General features: G+C 35.7%; 2 protein-coding genes across 4 annotated transcripts; both read left to right on the top strand.

Moving 5' to 3' along the window:
• The first annotated feature begins 8,048 nt into the window (after positions 1–8,048).
• On the top strand, positions 8,049–10,529 carry LOC148913088 (uncharacterized). 3 transcript variants are annotated; one of them, XM_089027097.1, is made up of 5 exons: positions 8,049–8,239; positions 9,163–9,503; positions 9,596–9,693; positions 10,075–10,185; positions 10,277–10,529. In XM_089027097.1, exons 2-5 carry the CDS (start codon positions 9,478–9,480, stop codon positions 10,282–10,284), a joined length of 243 nt encoding a protein of 80 aa, XP_088883223.1. In that variant the 5' UTR covers positions 8,049–8,239; positions 9,163–9,477; the 3' UTR covers positions 10,285–10,529. The 3 variants fall into 3 exon arrangements, with proteins under 3 accessions (XP_088883223.1, XP_088883221.1, XP_088883222.1); XM_089027095.1 differs by having other exon boundaries at positions 9,163–9,693; XM_089027096.1 differs by lacking the exons at positions 9,596–9,693; positions 10,075–10,185; positions 10,277–10,529 and having other exon boundaries at positions 9,163–9,547.
• A 2,171-nt stretch (positions 10,530–12,700) lies between these two features.
• On the top strand, positions 12,701–18,504 carry LOC148913087 (uncharacterized). Its single transcript, XM_089027011.1, has 4 exons — positions 12,701–12,818; positions 13,405–13,495; positions 16,334–16,431; positions 17,243–18,504. The coding sequence occupies exons 3-4, from the start codon at positions 16,415–16,417 to the stop codon at positions 17,691–17,693; spliced, it is 468 nt and encodes a 155-aa protein (XP_088883137.1). The 5' UTR covers positions 12,701–12,818; positions 13,405–13,495; positions 16,334–16,414; the 3' UTR covers positions 17,694–18,504.
• The last annotated feature ends 469 nt before the right edge of the window (positions 18,505–18,973 follow it).

Raw genomic sequence — 18,973 nt, 5'->3', positions numbered from 1 at the left:
CTCAATCAAAAGCTAGTACAGAGCTCGATTTAAAATTTCTCACAACACGCCAAAAATACAATAAAGACTTTTAAATACATGTTCTATTGACCCATAGGTGATGACAGAAATGTCACTGTACACCTTTTGCTGTTCCTTAACCGCAAAGGAATATTCATTGAAGCGAAGAAGCATTGTCATTAGAGCGAACAGGCATACAATAAGGCGAACGGAGTCTTAATAGTGCGATTGAACGTTCATTAAGAAATTTAGCATTGAATTTGACAATCATGAATATGTTAGCGTGGGTTCATCAACGTTTTGGAACTTTCATTAGCGTTTTGGTGCAGACAATAAACCACAACACATATTCAATACAGTGTTTTGGACATTTATTTACGCAATACAAATAAGTATATTGTGCTTTTACGATTGTAGATTTTCAAAAACAAAAAAGTGAATTTAAGTTTGATGAATGTGCTCTCTATTTAAACATCTTGGACGATATGTTTACATGTGGTTGTACCATTGTATGCATTTCTGTGGATCTTCATAGGCACTCAAAAGACGCTAGTCTGACTCATTTGGAATTTGGTTTACACCTTTTGCTGCTCCTTAACCGCAAAGGAATATTCATTGAAGCGAAGAAGCATTGTCATTAGAGCGAACAGGCATACAATAAGGCGAACGGAGTCTTAATAGTGCGATTGAACGTTCATTAAGAAATTTAGCATTGAATTTGACAATCATGAATATGTTAGCGTGGGTTCATCAACGTTTTGGAACTTTCATTAGCGTTTTGGTGCAGACAATAAACCACAACACATATTCAATACAGTGTTTTGGACATTTATTTACGCAATATGTTTATTTACGCAAATGTTCATTACGTCACGGCGCCGTATGGCAGCCACAAAATTAGGTCTCTATTTTTTAGTATATTTTATTTATTATTTGAGTTTTAACACTACAAAATGTGTTTTAGATCGATCCTTTTACTTACAATTACCTGCTGACCTGAAAATTTCATCAAATCTATTACTCTGGAGTGATATTTTTCTATGTTTGAATTTTCGACCGTTAGCCGTTAGAATCTCCTTGTCTCCGTGTGGTTATTTCAAGTCTTCGTTCTCTCGTGTAAAGCTGACTAAACATGGTTCTACTTCTCTACTTATCGCTGGTTATGATCCTCCTTTTGACATCACTATTTATATGGACATTGAACGAAATCCTGGACCTTCAAATATTTCACCGTTTGACCTCTCTACAGGATCTGGATCTGTCAACATTCTGCTTCAGCCTTCAAATTTGCCGTCTATACCGTACTCTAGAAATGAACTATATCGTTATCGTAACTGTGTTTCAACCAAAAGCCTGTCATCTATTAATTTTGCTGTCTTCAAAGAACTAAACATTTTTCGCTATCGTGGAAATCGTGGTGGTCGTTGTAAATCCTCTTCTGTTGATCGCTATGCTTCACTGAGCCTTAAGTCTGTTGAAAATACCCAACGTGTAATTCCTTCTGCTGATAATTTGCTCAATTTCTGCCTTTTCAACTCGAGATCGATTAACAACAAATCTCTTCATTTAAAAGACCTTGTCGTTGATGAAAATATTGATATTCTTGCTTTGACTGAAACCTGGCTTAGGAATAATGATAGTAACAGTGACTTTGCTTCTCGCGATATTTGTCCAGATGGTTTTTCTTTTGAACACTGTCCTCGAATTAATCGTTCTGGTGGTGGAATTGGTCTTCTTTTCAAGAAATCGATTAAGATCAAACGTATTAACACTACTGTTTCTTACTCTTCTTTTGAACACTTGGAATTTACTCTTCGTGGTAGTTCGAGTCAAGTCCGTCTTATTGTTGTGTACAGACCGCCGCCTACTTTGAAAAATAATTCATCAACTTCTAAGTTCTTCCAAGAATTTTCGTCGCTGCTTGAATCTCTTTCTATGTTCAATGGTAAACTGTTAATTGTTGGTGATTTTAATTTCCATGTTGATAACCCAAATGATGTCTATGCTGTTCGTTTTACTGATTTACTTGATTGTTTTAATTTATCTATCTTGAATAACTTGGCTGAACCTACTCACAAAAACAATCATGTTCTTGATCTCCTGATATCTAGGAATGATGACTTGCTTGTTAAGAATGTTTATATCCGTGATCCTGTGTTGTCTGATCATTTTGCTGTTCATTGTAAGTTAGCTGTCACCAGACCCTGTGCTTCTATACGTACTCTGGCCTATCGTAAAATTCGTTCTATTGATATGGATCATTTTAGCCGTGATTTATCTCAATCGTCATTAATACAATCTCCTGCTGCTGACTTAGATGATCTCTGCCTTCAATATGACTCTGTTCTGAAATCATTGCTTGATAAACATGCCCCGTTATGTACTAAAATTGTCACGCAACGCCTGAAAGCACCCTGGTATAATGACGTCATAAAAACAAATAAAATCAAGAAAAGAAAGCTTGAAAGGCGCTGGCGAAAATCTAAACTAGCCATTGATCGTGAATTGTATATTGAACAAAGTAACCTCGTGAAAAAGTTAATATTCGAAGCTAAAATGAATTTCTACTCAAATTTAATCTCTGATGCTGGTTCTGATTGTCACGCAATCTTCAAATCTATTGATCATCTGCTACATTTAACTCCTGAAAAAAAGCTACCATCTTCTTCTTCGTCGCAAGTTCTCGCTGATACTTTTGTCGATTATTTTAAAGATAAAATTATCAATATTCGTAATGGTTTTCCTACTTCTGAAAATTCTATGTCAACTCTTGTTGTCTCTGAATTGGACTCCAGTACAACTAGGTGTAGATTGGACTCTTTCTCTCCAGTGACTATTGATGAGCTAACTAAACTCTCCAGTAAACTGATGTCAAAGTCCTGTGAGCTTGATCCTCTTCCTGCTAGTCTCCTTCAAGATAAATCTGCTTCTCTTCTGTCTGTTATCTGTAGGATTGTCAACTCATCTCTCATAAATGGTTCTGTCCCTCCTTCTTTAAAAACTGGTATTGTCAAACCTCTTCTTAAGAAATCATCGTTGGATCATGAAAAACTCGTTAATTACCGTCCTGTATCAAATCTTAAGACTGTCTCTAAAATTATTGGAAAAGTTGTTGCTGATCAACTTTGTGCTTATTTGTCATCTAACAACATGCATGAACCTCTTCAGTCTGCTTATAAACAATTTCATAGCTGTGAAACTGCCCTGACTCGTGTCCATAATGACATCCTTAAAGAAATTGATAATCGTTCTGGTGTTGCTATGGTTCTTCTGGATCTATCTGCAGCTTTTGACACTGTTGATCACACTATTCTTCTTGATCGTATGTATTCAAAGTTTGGAATTTGTGGAACAGCTCTTAAATGGTTTAAGTCATATCTCTGTAATCGTTTGCAGTATGTTTCTGTTCATGGTTCGTTCTCTAAAATTGTTGATATAAATTGTGGTGTACCCCAAGGTTCGGTCCTTGGTCCGCTTCTCTACTTGTTGTACACGTCACCACTAGCTGATATTCTCCGTCGTCACAAAATGTCCTTCCATTTCTTCGCTGATGACACCCAATTATTTATGCCTTTCAGTTGCAATGATGATATTTCTACTGCCTTAACTATAAAAAGAATTGAAGCCTGTCTCTGTGAAATAAATGACTGGATGACTGAAAATAAACTTAAACTTAACAAAGAAAAAACTAAACTCCTTATCTTGTCCTCGAAGTATAATCCTCATCTGTCTACTCCTCTTCTACACTTTGGCGATCAGGTTATCAAACCATCCCGTAATGAAAGAAATATTGGCGTAATCTTTGATTCTGTGATGTCAATGGTTCCTCATGTTAATAATATCTGTAAGACGTCGTTCTATCATTTGCGTAACATTGCTCGTATTCGTAAATTTATCTCCGTCCATACTACTGAAAGACTTGTCCATGCTTTTGTGACATCCAGGCTTGATAATTGTAATTCTCTTCTATATGGTTTACCTAATGCTCAAATTGATAAATTACAATATGTTTTGAACTCTGCTGCTCGTCTTGTAACTCTCTCCAAGAAGTATAATCACATCACTCCTGTCCTTTGTTCTCTGCATTGGCTTCCTGTGAAACATCGCATCAATTTTAAGATTCTACTCCTCACTTTCAAAGCACTTCATGGTCTGGCTCCTGTCTACTTGTCTGATCTCATAACTGTGTATAAACCTAAAAGAACTCTCCGCTCATCCAAGGAACTGCTTCTTGTTACTTGTCCGTACAATCTTAAATCTTATGGTTATCGTTGTTTTTCTGTGTCTGCTCCTGTTCTATGGAATTCACTACCGTCTCCTCTTAGAAACACTTCATGTATAAAAACTTTTAAGAAAGACCTTAAGACTCATTTGTTTAAACTAGCTTTTGAATCATAATTTATATATATTTTACAGCGCTTAGAGCCGACTTGTATAGGCGCTATATAAATCATATTATATTATTATTATTAATACAAATAAGTATATTGTGCTTTTACGATTGTAGATTTTCAAAGACAAAAAAGTGAATTTAAATTGATGAATGTGCTCTCTATTTAAACATCTTGGACGATATGTTTACATGTGGTCGTACCATTGTATGCATTTCTGTGGATCTTCATAGGCACTCAAAAGACGCTAGTCTGACTCATTTGGAATTTGGTTTATTTGTTGAACCATTGCAATATCCAAAAAAGAGGGATTAAAAAACTCAAAACTGACTGATATTTATACCTAAGGGCGCTTTGTTTGTACGAAATAGAGTGCATTTAGTAAAAGCGTGAAACTTTACTAATACTAAATTGTACTATTTTGTACAAATTAGTAATTAGTAAATTTAGTGTGCACGTGCAATCAATGAACCGCGATTGTGCGAATAATCAAGTCGAGCGCAGTCGAGCGCGTTTTAGAAACGCTTGTGTACAAAAAGCAACGAAACCACTAGGTATGATTACTTTTGTGATACTGAATGCCGTGTACATTTATTGACGTTTACAGCCAGCCAGAGTATTTGTAAGGTGAGCGAGCTGTAATAGAGTAAGTAGCACTTATTCTTCTAGTGTGCCAAACCATTTCACTTGCGGTTATTTTAGCTTTAGGTGTGTCTTTTGTCTTGATTTTGCAGCAGCGCGAGAGAATAAAGGCTTTCAAACCATTTCACTTGCGTTTTGTGGTTATTTTAGCTTTAGATGTGTCTCTTGTCTTGATTTTGCAGGAATTGATAAAAACTTTCAAACCATTTCACTTGTGTATTGTGTTATTTTTTATTCGACGCACGTGCGCATTTGCTCTTCACGCTTCAACTAATTTTTAACAAAATAGTACTAAATTGTACTATTTAGCAATTAGAGTTTCACGCTTTTAGAGTGCTTTTAATAAAAGCGTGAAACTCTAATTGCTAAATAGTACAATTTAGTACTATTTTGTTAAAAATTAGTTGAAGCGTGAAGAGCAAATGCGCACGTGCGTCGAATAAAAAATAACACAATACACAAGTGAAATGGTTTGAAAGTTTTTATCAATTCCTGCAAAATCAAGACAAGAGACACATCTAAAGCTAAAATAACCACAAAACGCAAGTGAAATGGTTTGAAAGCTTTTATTCCTTCGCGCTGCTGCAAGATCAAGACACAAGACACACCTAAAGCTAAAATAACCACACAACGCAAGTGAAATGGTTTGAAAGCTTTTATTCCTTCGCGCTGCTGCAAAATCAAGACACAAGACACATCTAAAGCTAAAATAACCACAAAACGCAAGTGAAATGGTTTGAAAGCCTTTATTCTCTCGCGCTGCTGCAAAATCAAGACAAAAGACACACCTAAAGCTAAAATAACCGCAAGTGAAATGGTTTGGCACACTAGAAGAATAAGTGCTACTTACTCTATTACAGCTCGCTCACCTTACAAATACTCTGGCTGGCTGTAAACGTCAATAAATGTACACGGCATTCAGTATCACAAAAGTAATCATACCTAGTGGTTTCGTTGCTTTTTGTACACAAGCGTTTCTAAAACGCGCTCGACTGCGCTCGACTTGATTATTCGCACAATCGCGGTTCATTGATTGCACGTGCACACTAAATTTACTAATTACTAATTTGTACAAAATAGTACAATTTAGTATTAGTAAAGTTTCACGCTTTTACTAAATGCACTCTATTAAAAGCACTCTAATATTCACGGCTTGTAAAAAAAATGAAAAGACAGTTAAAATCCTAAAATTCCTAGTGGAAAATATACTTATATTGTATTGCGTAAATAAATGTCCAAAACACTGTATTAAATGTGTGTTGTGGTTTATTGTCTGCACCAAAACGCTAATGAAAGTTTGAAAACGTTAATGAACTTACGCAAACATATTCATGATTGTCAAATTCAATGCTAAATTTCTTAATGAAAGTTCCATCCCACCTCCGTTCGCCTTATTGTATGCCTGTTCGCTCTAATGACAATGCTTCTTCGCTCCAATGAATATTCCTTTGCGGTTAAGGAACAGCAAAAGGTGTAGTATTTTGATATTTGCCAGATAAACACACCCACGTTTAATTTTTAAAAAATTATTTTACTTTTATTTCATATAGCAATGACTGTTTACAATAAAGAAAATAATTTTTTTTGTAGAAAATCTAATATAGTTCATGCAGTAGTTCAAAGTTCTGTGTAAAGAACTGTCTGAATGTTCTGTTTACTTCTCTTGCAATGAATCGAATTTGTTAATAAAACCCTGGATTGATAACCTCTTTACAGCATCATCGGTATAACATTCGTTAGCAATTTTTTCATACACTTTACATGATCTAACCTTACGGCATATACGACTAGCTAACCGTCCAAAACTGTAAGCATCAGTTATAGCAGTTGCTATTGCTGTGCCATCTAACAATTCCGGGGCAATATGAGGATATCTTTGTTTATCTTCCGGATCCCTATCTGTGTTACGGGAACGTGGTTGCATTGAATGTGTGTGAATACTTTTTCCAAAATCTACAACAACTGGGCACCACACACCATTTCTTCGAAACATTAATACGTTACTGCCATGGATATCGCAATGGATAAACCCTTTCGAGTGCATATGAGCTATTGACATTGCTAACGAGTAAATAATTGTAGGCCAACAACTGTCATCTGTTATTAATCTTGTTAGCAAAGCCCCATTCAAAGTTAACACTTTGCCATTCTCTTCACAAAACTCCATGACCAGCAGTATATTTCCATTCTTTTCACAAATTCCATAGAAGTACGGGAAGCCTGGATGATCATCTAAGTTGGAAAGTAACTGCGCTTCTTTCTCAATCAAATAGCAGTACTTTTGTTGCTTTATTGTCTTGACTGCTACTAAATTAGTTCTGTACCTCATCAGTCGAACGATACCAAATCTTCCTTCTCCTAAAATAATATTCTCGTCACATTCTTGTAACAATGTGGGGTTCAATGAGTCTGTCGGACGTGGGCTGATCAGCGAAGATGTTGGCTTTGTGGGGTTTGGCTGAGTAGGATGAGGTTCATTCAAACGGAAGTTTCTCTTCAGCTTTGCCGATGATTGTCCAATTTCTGGTCTAGCTGCCAACAAAACCTTTCCTGCGTAAGTAGAACCCAATAAACGGCTATTGTTCGGATTGAGAACAAAACCTTTGTCGGGTTTGATTTTTTTATCTGTTTGATGTGTAGTACTATTTGCTGTGGATACCACGCTGTCTTCACTCTCTTGTACTGTATCCAGTGCGCTTTGATGTGTACTGATGTTTTCTGAAGATTTCTTTTGTACGACAGCTGTCTTCTCCTGTACACGTCGCAACGCCTGCTTTTTCCTTAAATTTTTTCGGCGCAGTGACCGTTTCTCCTTTGAACGCGTGTATTTCTTGACTGGTTTCATGATAACACTAGTAAATCATCTGAGAACGCATAGGGTAATTGGGCATTATTTCAATCCGGAATTGTGTACCACCCTCTAACAACCGATGACGTCAAACGTCGAGAAAAGGCGGGAAATGCAGTTGTTTCAGACCAACGTACCGGTAATATCTTATTCGTGCTTCTAAATATATTTCTCTGTACTAAAATTATCTTTCGTCAAAATGATTGGCCTTGAGGATGAAACAACTGTTGAAGAACTACGGAGAGAGGTGGAATTGCTAAAAAGAGAGATGAAAGCCCTCAAAGAATCGAGAATAGAAGATCAACGATCGCGAAGGCAAACAACAAGCAAGAAGCAAAACATCGACCATGACTGCTCTGTAAGTAAATTAAATTGTTGCAATACTTAGTGGAAGGACTAATTTATTGGTTATCTTGTATGCAGTCTATATTTCTGCGATTGATACATATGCTAAGGAGGAAAGTGAGTTTATTTTAGATTACAATTAAAATGTGCTTACTTGGGTAAATTTCGCGCGCTTTTTAAGATCTATAATTTATGCAGTGCATTAATCAGTAGCCGTTTCAATTGCGCATACATTATGAACATACTAAAGTCAATAGTAATCAATGTTTGACATCAATTCGGGCCTATAAAATCTCGAAAGGCTATAGAAATCATTACAATCAAACAGTACAGTAAAAACCATAGTTCTTATGACTGGCGTACAAATATAATCATGTCAACCTAGAGAATAGAGTATTTATACTTGGGTTTCCTGTGGTCAATTACCTACGGACGACTGTTACACGGTCTTTCATCACTTCAACAAGATTAATGTCATAATTTCTATATCACGTTAATTTTCTTTTGTCTTCGAGAAAATCAGTTTGATATCAAATTTTTGACATCAAAAAGACTGCAAAGTTTAAGATCACACTGATTGTTGTTACTAACTTAACGAAAATATGATTTTTTATGTCGAATATTTGGAATGAAATGAGGTTTTAGTCTCGTCGGATATGCGATGAAAGGAAATTAAAATATATTTCTTTGCCAAGACGCTTACCAAAAACATAATAATAATTTTTGCATCTTTGCAAAGTCACTATCATGGATGTGACATATATTTGACAGTACGAACGCTTTTCTTGAAAATAAAATATTGCATATCACGCTAGAGTGTATACCATCTCGTACATTTTTCAGCGTAAAACTAAGCGAGTTTTGTCCCAAAACAAAAAAAGGTGTTTATTCCTATATTATGTCATTCAATTATTTGTTGTTTTTTTTATTTTTTAGAAAGCAGTACACAAAGTGTACCGTCAGCTCTTAAAGAATGCTGACTTTAGTGAATGGAGCTTTCAAGAAGGGTATAGTACCGTTTTCAACAAATCATATGAAATAAGTTAGTTCGTCTCATTCGACAGGCCATCCGTCTTTGAGTGGAAAGCTAGTCGGTGCAGTTTAGCCGTCTTTGAATGGCAGAACAGCATTGAGACATTTTAATTGAAGAGCATGTGTATGTAGGCATCAATAGATTGCATAGTTTGTCTCACTCGACAGGCCATCCGTCATTGAGCGGAAAGCTAGTCGGTGCAGTTCAGCCGTCTTTGAATGGCAGAACAGCATCGACGATTCCGGTAAGTCATCTGTGCATTTTCATTCTTTACGTTGCCTGCATGTTTTGTGCTGAATTCTGTTCTCTTGTCTTTCCGTGTACTTTTCCCCCTAGATTTTTCTCTGATAGCAACAGGGACACCTCGCGAAAACTTAGAAGAGAAGTGAGAGGTCTGTACGGAGATGGTACTTGGAAGAAATCCGCTTTAAAAGGTTAATTTAATGTTTATATTTGTATCGAGTTGCACAATTCTGTTCAAGGTACTTGAAAATATGCAGTGCAAACAAGACGCTATGAATTAAAAAGCACATCTCCTTGCCCTCAGATAAGAAATCCCTATTTTTAACTCCGCGCGAACCTAAATTACTTTTATCATTATGATCTAAAAAATCAAAACTTTTGAAAGTGTTTATATCTGCCGAAACATTGTCCATTTCAAACTCCAATAGAATCCTATTCAACTGCAATGCACTGAGGGTCAATGCCAATTTAATTTACAGTATAATGCATTGGATCCAGCGAATTTTTAACAATTATCGATATATATGTGTTTCAATTGTAAATCTTACAGTTGCTGTTCATAATATGTTCAGATTCTATTCACCGGTACTGGAAATCCCTGAGGGACGATCAAACAAGACGGAAAAACCAGAAGTTTATGGAGCATAGGAATAACCTACGACAACAACAACGAAAAAAAACGGGTAAATGAGTGCCATCAGATGTTTTCCCTTCGTCTTGCCTGAAAACACCGCTGATATTTATTAATACATAGTTCTATACTTCCTTTGACAGAAACTTGAAAGACGAAGAAAAGCTCTTGCTTCCGTTGAGCTGTCTACCGGCGACAGGGAAAAAGCAAAAGAGATAATAGAGGGGCCATTCGCACTTGAGTGCATGTCAAGCGAGGAGAGCTGTGACGATGAGGAAGTGGAAGCTGGCCCAGGTCCCAAGCCTCGAAAGATTCGTAGGCTGTCCTGGGAAAGATCGCGATTGCATAACATCAAAAAAGCGATTGATGATCATATCAAAAAGAATCTAACAGCGGCGCAAAAAACGGCTTAGTTCCAGGACCATCATTGCAACTGAGAAATCGAATCGCACAAAGCCTAAGGAAATACCTTCTTGGGCAGCCAGAGAAGGCAATGAATGAAGGCAGATTTGTCTTCTCCTTTACGATTGTATAAGAGCGATATCACATAAGCAATGTTTTACATGCAAATGAGCTGCCCAGTGAAATAGCATGATAATGAAGTGAACCAGATGAGTTTTGTAAGCTAAAACGTTACAACGATTGCCTTGTATTGGAAATATTATTTTTGACAAACTAAAGATCGATAGGACTTGAACTGTTTTCTAATACTGTGAAAATTGTATGATTCACGCATATCTCATTTTTAAACAGCAGTGAATATCGGACTGTTTTCCCACCTATACTATGCATGGTGCAATTTTTATTATTCACGACATCCAAAAAATATTGCTGTGCTTCAAGGACTTAATCAAAATTGAATATAGCAGTGTAAAGCCGTTTTTTGTTCATTATCATTTTTGTTAGAAAAGTTCAACACGTCTCTCGGCCATAAAAGCCACAAGCTCAGTAGTGCAAACAGCATGTGCACACTTCATTAGCATGCTATTTCACAGGGCAGCTCATTTGCATGTAAACATTGCTTATGTGATATCGCTCTATTGTATTGTTTCTATTGTATTAGAGTACATGTACAAGCCCTAAAAGCTTGCAAATTTTTTCACTATTTAGTACAAATGGTACAAATTAAAATATAGAAAACAAAATAATTACGAAGTGAAAAAACATTCGACAGCCGGACGCGATCTTCAAATTACTAGATGTCCACAGTCAAATAATTAAATGGTTTAGTCAAATAATTGGCATAACTATACATTACTGTTTATGATCCACGCTTTTGATGTTTATACTTTAAGTATGTCAGAGTATGTTGTCATAATTAAGAAGACATACACTATATAAGAGAAGCTAAACTCAGCCCATTCATCAGCATTGAATTGTCCGTTTTTCTCCTCGCATACTTTGCTTTTGTGATTCCTTTTTTTTTTTGTTCATTTTTTCTTTAATGCAATTTGTACTTATATCGCGTATTTGTTTATTATTTCTTTCGTTTTCAATTTTGATTTCTATAATTTGTAAGCTTGATTTGTTGTTATCGCTAAATCTAAAGTAGTTATTGCATTATTGATTGACTATTAATTTATACAATTGTAATATTTATATATAAAATGAAATGTAATAAAAAATATATTTTTTAAATCCCCTCGTGGATAAATGTCTAAATACGGATTGCAGCAGTTGCGTGAGGATATGAATGAAGTGAATAGTAAAGTGAATAGTGAATTGAAGTATATAAACCACACAATCATGAAAAGTAGCGGCTTGATAAAAAATCAATACGGCTCTTATTGATGCGTATATAAGCCTTTCTTATTATGAGTATAAGTCTCTTATTCATGAGTATAAGCTACCAAAACACGAGTATACGTTACTCGTATACTTGAGTTTCAGATGACTTAAACTCAACGGAAACAGAGTGCGGTTTTTAGTGCGTTTCCGTAGTTTACGGTAAAACGGAAACATGACATTACGACACGTTTACGTCAACTTATACAAATGAATAAGCAACGGAAACGTTAACTTATCCTTACGATTCCATCAGCTTTCCGTTGACTGAAATTGAGGATTTCGCATGCACACTCTAATGGGAGGAGCTAAGAGGTTTACTTTGGAATTCAATGCATTATCTAAACTTGTGCGTGATGTTAGCCATGCTGAACTCTTATATCGACATTTTTATATATCTAATTGATCGTTCTTTTTCTTGTTTTCATACGATACGAAATGGTAATTACAAAACTGATTGCTTAGTTCGTCTATAAAAATAATCATTTTCTCTCTCATAACAGTACCGTGAATGTCAGTGAACAGTAAGTGAAGGGTTTGAGAAGTGTTTTGCAATTGCGTTCCAGATCATCAATTATCAATCGAATTGTTATTTCCAAGAAATCATATCAGCTGAGCTCAAGATGTGTTTCCTTGCGATCATAAAACAGGAAAAACAAGAAAAGCAGGAAACAGCACAGTGACGTGGGCCAGTTGTCAGTTTTGATTGGCTAAGACTATTTAACGTCATAGTTCGATACAACGATTCTATTGGCTGAATAATGACCTGGGTGTAACCTAAAGGGCAAGGCACAGCCCCAAACCAACCAGACTCAGCTGATCTACCAACCGATCAAGACGTCGAAAAAATTACGGAAAACTTTAAACAAGTTTTATAAAGAAATTAAACGCTATCTGAAGGTAAGGACTTGTGCGTCATGCGATACTTACATGTTAAGTGTTTTAATCTTAGTACTTTCTAACTTTAATTTTTGTATTCTGTACTGTATTTTTTGTCTGTAAGTTTGATTTAAACAGAGCCCTATTCAAACCAGCTTCGCTGAATTGGGCCCCTCTGTATAAATATTGTTGATAAATAAATAAATTTAGAGATTTCTGTAAGGTTTTCTAGTTTTATAGCGCTAGAATTCGTTTTCCGTTTGTTAGTTGTTTTACGTCATTTTGTTTCACTTTCGTTTCGTAGGATAGAATCATATTTTCCTCTTGTACCAAAAAGAAAATGTTCAGCTTTCAATAAACTAATTAACCATGTCTGTACATTAAGAAGATATAGTGTATTAAGAACCAAGTTTGTTTGTAGCAATTGAAAGATTCCAAGGGTTGTCTGAGATATAGCTGACTGACTTGGTTTTGATTTGAAATCAGTAAAGAAATGAATCATTCGTGCAGTGATGTCATGAGCAAATGGAGTAAATCTAGTCTACAAGTTTTATCTTTAACAGTTTCTTTTCTAAATGGTTGATGCATTTTTGTTGGTTTGATACAGAAGACAAGTGCCAAGTAAGTTCTGCACTGCTTGGTAAGCGACGGATTAAGCAAAGCGGAAAGCAAGAATCTACCACTCCTACAGACTGATAGTGAGTACTCGATGTATTTGATCAATCCTGACTTTAATATCTTAAGATCAGTAATTTTCAAAAAAAGTTTCTTAACCAAAAAACTTTGGGAAAAATTTCAAAAATTCCACAAATGCCACAAATTCCATCGAGAAAAAATGCGATTTCTTTTGTTATAAATTCATGCTAGCCTCGCATTCAAGATAATGTTGAGAAGGATCCATTGAAAAGAGGCTGGAATATCCACAATTAATATTCTTGATGGCTTACTATTGCACTCAATAAGGAAATCGAAGACCCGTTGTGTTCATCAGAGGAGATAGAGAGAGGAATTTGTCTGAAAACGATTCCTTTTGAAGTTTTTATCGTCATATTTCCGCAAGATTAAAGTCACATAGGTAGCTCATATATAGCTCACACCACACAATGATCGTAATTTACCTATTACACATGTTCTTATAGCTCTCATATATAGGTCGATAGAATATCCACAATACACAAACGATCGATGAATTCGAATGTCAATCGGCTATATAAAATGGATGCTAATAAGATATCTTTTGTTAAATGGCACCAACGCTCCCCCGAGAGGCCGCGATGACGTAACGTGCAATCGAAGAAAATGAAGACATGAAATTTGCACGTGACATATTACAATATTCTTAATAATAACGAAAAGAAAACATAGATGATATTAAAACAAGTGAAAAATAAATCTTTTACAAGATCAAGATGGAATTAGATTATGGTAAATTTTTGAAATTATTATGTGATGATTACAAATTATTTAGGCAAAAATAGATTATCAATAGTGATAAAATATCCCTCATTATCAGGCTTTTAAATAAACTTTGCTTGAACTATGCTAAAAACTTTTCTTCCGTAACTTTCTGATATGTGCTGGTATTTGAATCCCACCGAAATGATAAAAGGATTTTGTTGAATATTTGATCTTGAATGATTAGTAAAGGAGGCGAGTGCAATTAAAGAACTTTCAAAACATTACGAGTGTCTATTAATTCCAAATTGTACGAGAAGATCGTGCGATTTTTGTTTATAGTTCCACTCAACAAAATTTCAGTAAAAATTGCTAAGCGACGCCGTTCATCTTTATCTATTTGGCGGCCGATTTTCAGCCCATCGCGCAACTGAAATGCATAAAAAAGATTAGTTCTTACGGCTTTAAAATTTTATTTTTGTTTTTTAAGTACAAAATGATAGAAAATAATTGTTTTGACATTATTTTGGCCGTGTTGCCATAGCGACTTAATTCGGTACTCCAACGGAGTACAATTAACGCTATAATTGTACTCCTCTAGACCAATCAGAGTCGAGTAATTTTGTTGAGTGTACTATAAATGTAAAAATTGTTAGAAGCAGCTGCTCTTGTATTATTAGAGTGAGTATCGTATAAATCATTTTCACCGCCAAAGCAGCCATTCACCTCATACACGGAGTTAAGTTTTGGGAACACGAGTTTTGCCGAGGCTGTGATTAAGCTACCGTACTGAACTGTTATAATGGAGAACGAAACGTCACCGAAGGGGAGGTGGGTGGGGTCAAAAATCCGTCTAGCACTGACTGGTACAGCGAACCTGAGTAAATGAGGTCGAAACCTTGGATTTTCTCGCTTAAAATAGGCAACTGCCGACCCGGGGGCATTCATAATGCTTCTCACCTAGGAATCACACCCAGACAGTCATGATAACATTCCGCGCGTACTCGTTTCATTGCTGCTATAGGGCTGAAAATACTTAATGTAAGTAAATAGATTGCATATATTTGTTGGAGCAATATTGTTATTCACATCGTGCATAAGGTTTGTTCAATATAGGACAAGCTGGATGGCAAAATGTTAAGTCTTCGTGAACAAAGGAATAAGTGTTTAGCATTTTGGCTAACGGCACTCGTGTGGAACATCTTAAGTTACACAGTTCAGGATTATATACTGTTTATATACAGTCAATTCAAAAAATGTTGTCGTCGACCAACTCAAGCCTACGCGACTGGACCGAAAGCAACTCTGGGTAGCAATCATTGAAGCCGAGTTGACTCCATAATTTTACGGACTAGTTATGCCTGGTTTACAGCACGAACCTTCGTAGGCAAGCGGGAAGTGTTGAAGGATACGTTTTTTTAATGCCTTCATATTTTCGGAATTGTGAACTGAATCATAATTACTTTGTTTTTCTTTCCCTAAACCTGAAGACATGCATTTGATGGATTGTTTCTCGCCATTATTATCTTATTACTAGCGGGAACGATTAATTCAGAACGAATATTTGACCGCTTCAGTGATTTTTACCCATATTCCTTTCGGTCTAGTCGCGTAGGCTTGAGCCGGTCGACGACAACGTTTTTTGAATTGACTGTATTATATAAAGCTCTCACTGTATGTCAGGATATAAACAGGGGTGCATCCAGGGAGGGGCAAAGGGGGCCTGTAGTGCCCCCCCTGAAGCCATATAAATAATTTTATTTGCTCAAAAAAAGGCATGTTTTTACAGTGTGGTTAAGTATTTGCAGCGTTTCTCAATCACATAATAAAGTTTTGATTGACGCCAATCAAAGTGTTTCCCAGCATTGGGGGGGAGGGGGGGATGTGTCCTCTACATGAATTAATAATAATAATAATAATAATAATAATAATAATAATAAATTTATCCAAGAGACCTACTCGCAAAAGCGATTTTCAGTAGGGTCCTTATTAAGTTTAAGATAGCTTCTAGTCAGCTTGTTTTGCTGTGCAGCTGTGCAGTGATGTGTAAAACAGGTCAAAGAACAGGTATTTTTTATTCTAATGTTTTATTCTTTATCTTATAAACTGAAGTCTCAAGTCCAATTTCTGTTCTGCTTTAGAATGTTCACTGAAGAAAACAAGTAAACAAAAGAAGATCCAATGTATCCATGTTGAACACTTCAATGCTCCACTGAATAGACATGGACGAAGAAGAAAGGTAAGATATTGTATGGTTTAGCTACTATATCTACTTTGTGGAAAACATTTTAAAATGATATTGGCCAATCAAGGGCACTAGGACACCGAACGTGGTTGGATATTTAATTTTTTTTCCTTTCGATTATTTGAATTAAACGTATAGTACTGTTCCGTCGGCGTTATAATGCAGACGTTTTCTTCCAAAGGTCAAATGGTTTGAATAGCCGATGAGCGTTACTTCTTAACGGCCGTTGTACTTGACTCTGTTTGTACTTGACTCTGTTTGTACTTGACTCTGTTTGTACTATACCAACAACAACAACGCGACCGCGCGATGCTCCTTACATCAGTAATATTCAACCGTCCAGTTAATACGGTTAATCAAATTCACCTTAATGCGGTTGCATTGTTGCGAACGCACCCCCTGCACCCCCCCTAGCTACGGGCCTGGCAATATAAAATCTATAAAAATCTAAATAAAATCTGTACTAAAACCTTAAAGTATAAATATAAGAAAAGAGAAAATTAAGTATAGTATATACATATATACACAGAAACAAGAAAACCCCGCGTCCACAAAACATATATATCCATTGTATATACGAGGCTCGAAAAAGAAAAAAAACAAAAAACAAAAAAACCAGAAACATTAGTGCCCTTGGTCCTAGTGCCCTTGGTCCAATAATATAATTGCTTGCTAAGAAATGTGAGCGCTTTTCCTCTTGTGGTTAACTTACCATATATAATGATCATATATGAGATAAAAATACCGTAGATGTAATATTACCAGACTATGATCAATACTAATTAAGTGGGTGTATCTTAAACAGGAACTACTGTTGCCTGGCCTTACTTCTGTTAAGAGTAGGGAATCCATGTCTGCGTCGTTACTTAAAAAATCAGTGGAATGCTGCAGTAAAATACACACCTTGGACTGACTGTGCTCAGAATGGAGCTGACCTGCTGCGGATGTTTAAGCCTCTCCCATATGAAAAGGATGCAGTGAAATCTGGTGATACATCACAATGGGACATGTCTCTTTTGGTCAAAGCTCTACTTCATTCACGGCCACCATTTGTTGTAGCAGCTGATCCGGTAGCGGCAGCCCTTGAAACCTTGAGGAAAATGCGAAACAATTTGTGTCACTCTCCAATTCCAAGGGTTGAAGCTACTGATTTCCAAACATCATGGAGGGATGGATGTAATGCACTGAGCTTATTTGGTGCTACTGCTGGGGACTTTGATAAAGTGGAACAAGGTGAGATTGATATTTCAGATTGATCACATCCATCATGTATATCATTCAGCACTATTTACATTCATGTAGTCATGGAATAGAGTAGGAATAGAATCGAGATGGATTAGAACAGAATGAAATAGAATGTCAGAGAACAGGATATAATAAGAATACAATGGAATAGAGTAGGAATAGAATGGATTACTACAAGAGGGAACAGAATTGAGACAAAGAAGGAAAGTCTGTTTAGGGGGGGAGGGGTGCTTTTTCAGATAACATTTGCATTTCAAAATATAATTTTAGCATTGTAATCTGCAAGTGCAAAGAGTGAAGGAAGGTTATTATGTTATTATGTCAAATTTAAAAGACAAAGGCAAATGGAATAAATATAAAGGAACAGGATTGAATGGGAGAGAACAAATAGAATAAGTATGAGAACAGAATAGAATACAAAGGTATTGAATGGGACAGAACAGAATAGAATAAGTATGAGAACAGAATAGAATAGAAAGGAATTGAATGGGACAGAATAGAATAAGTATGAGAACAGAATAGAATAGAGAGGAATTGAATGGGACAGAACAGAATAAGTATGAGAACAGAATAGAATAGAAAGGAATTGAATGGGACAGAATAGAATAGAATAAGTATGAGAACAGAATAGAATAGAGAGGAATTGAATGGGACAGAACAGAATAGAATAAGTATGAGAACAGAATAGAATAGAAAGGAATTGAATGGAACATAATAGAATAGAATAAGTATGAGAACAGAATAGAATACAAAGGTATTGAATGGGACAGAACAGAATAGAATAAGTATGAGAACAGAATAGAATAGAAAGGAATTGAATGGGACAGAATAGAATATAATAAGTATGAGAACAGAATTGAATAGAGAGGAATTGAATGAGACAGAACAGAATAGAATAAGTATGAGAACAGAATAGAATAGAAAGGAATTGAATGGAACATAATAGAATAGAATAAGTATGAGAACAGAATAGAATACAAAGGTATTGAATGGGACAGAACAGAATAGAATAAGTATGAGAACAGAATAGAATAGAAAGGAATTGAATGGGACAGAATAGAATAGAATAAGTATGAGAACAGAATTGAATAGAGAGGAATTGAATGGGACAGAACAGAATAGAATAAGTATGAGAACAGAATAGAATAGAAAGGAATTGAATGGAACAGAATAGAATAGAATAAGTATGAGAACAGAATATAATAGAAAGGAATTGAATGGAACAGAATAGAATAGAATAAGTATGTGAACAGAATAGAATAGAAAGGAATTGAATGGAACAGAATAGAAT

The sequence above is a fragment of the Actinia tenebrosa genome, unplaced genomic scaffold (genome assembly GCF_029948245.1).
Source record: "Actinia tenebrosa isolate PJP-AT-01 unplaced genomic scaffold, QUT_ActTen_1.0 PGA_scaffold10__47_contigs__length_13832649, whole genome shotgun sequence".
NCBI lineage: Eukaryota > Metazoa > Cnidaria > Anthozoa > Actiniaria > Actiniidae > Actinia > Actinia tenebrosa.
The sequence above is the reverse complement of the archived record's forward strand: the minus strand, read 5'-3'. Positions and strand labels throughout refer to the sequence as shown.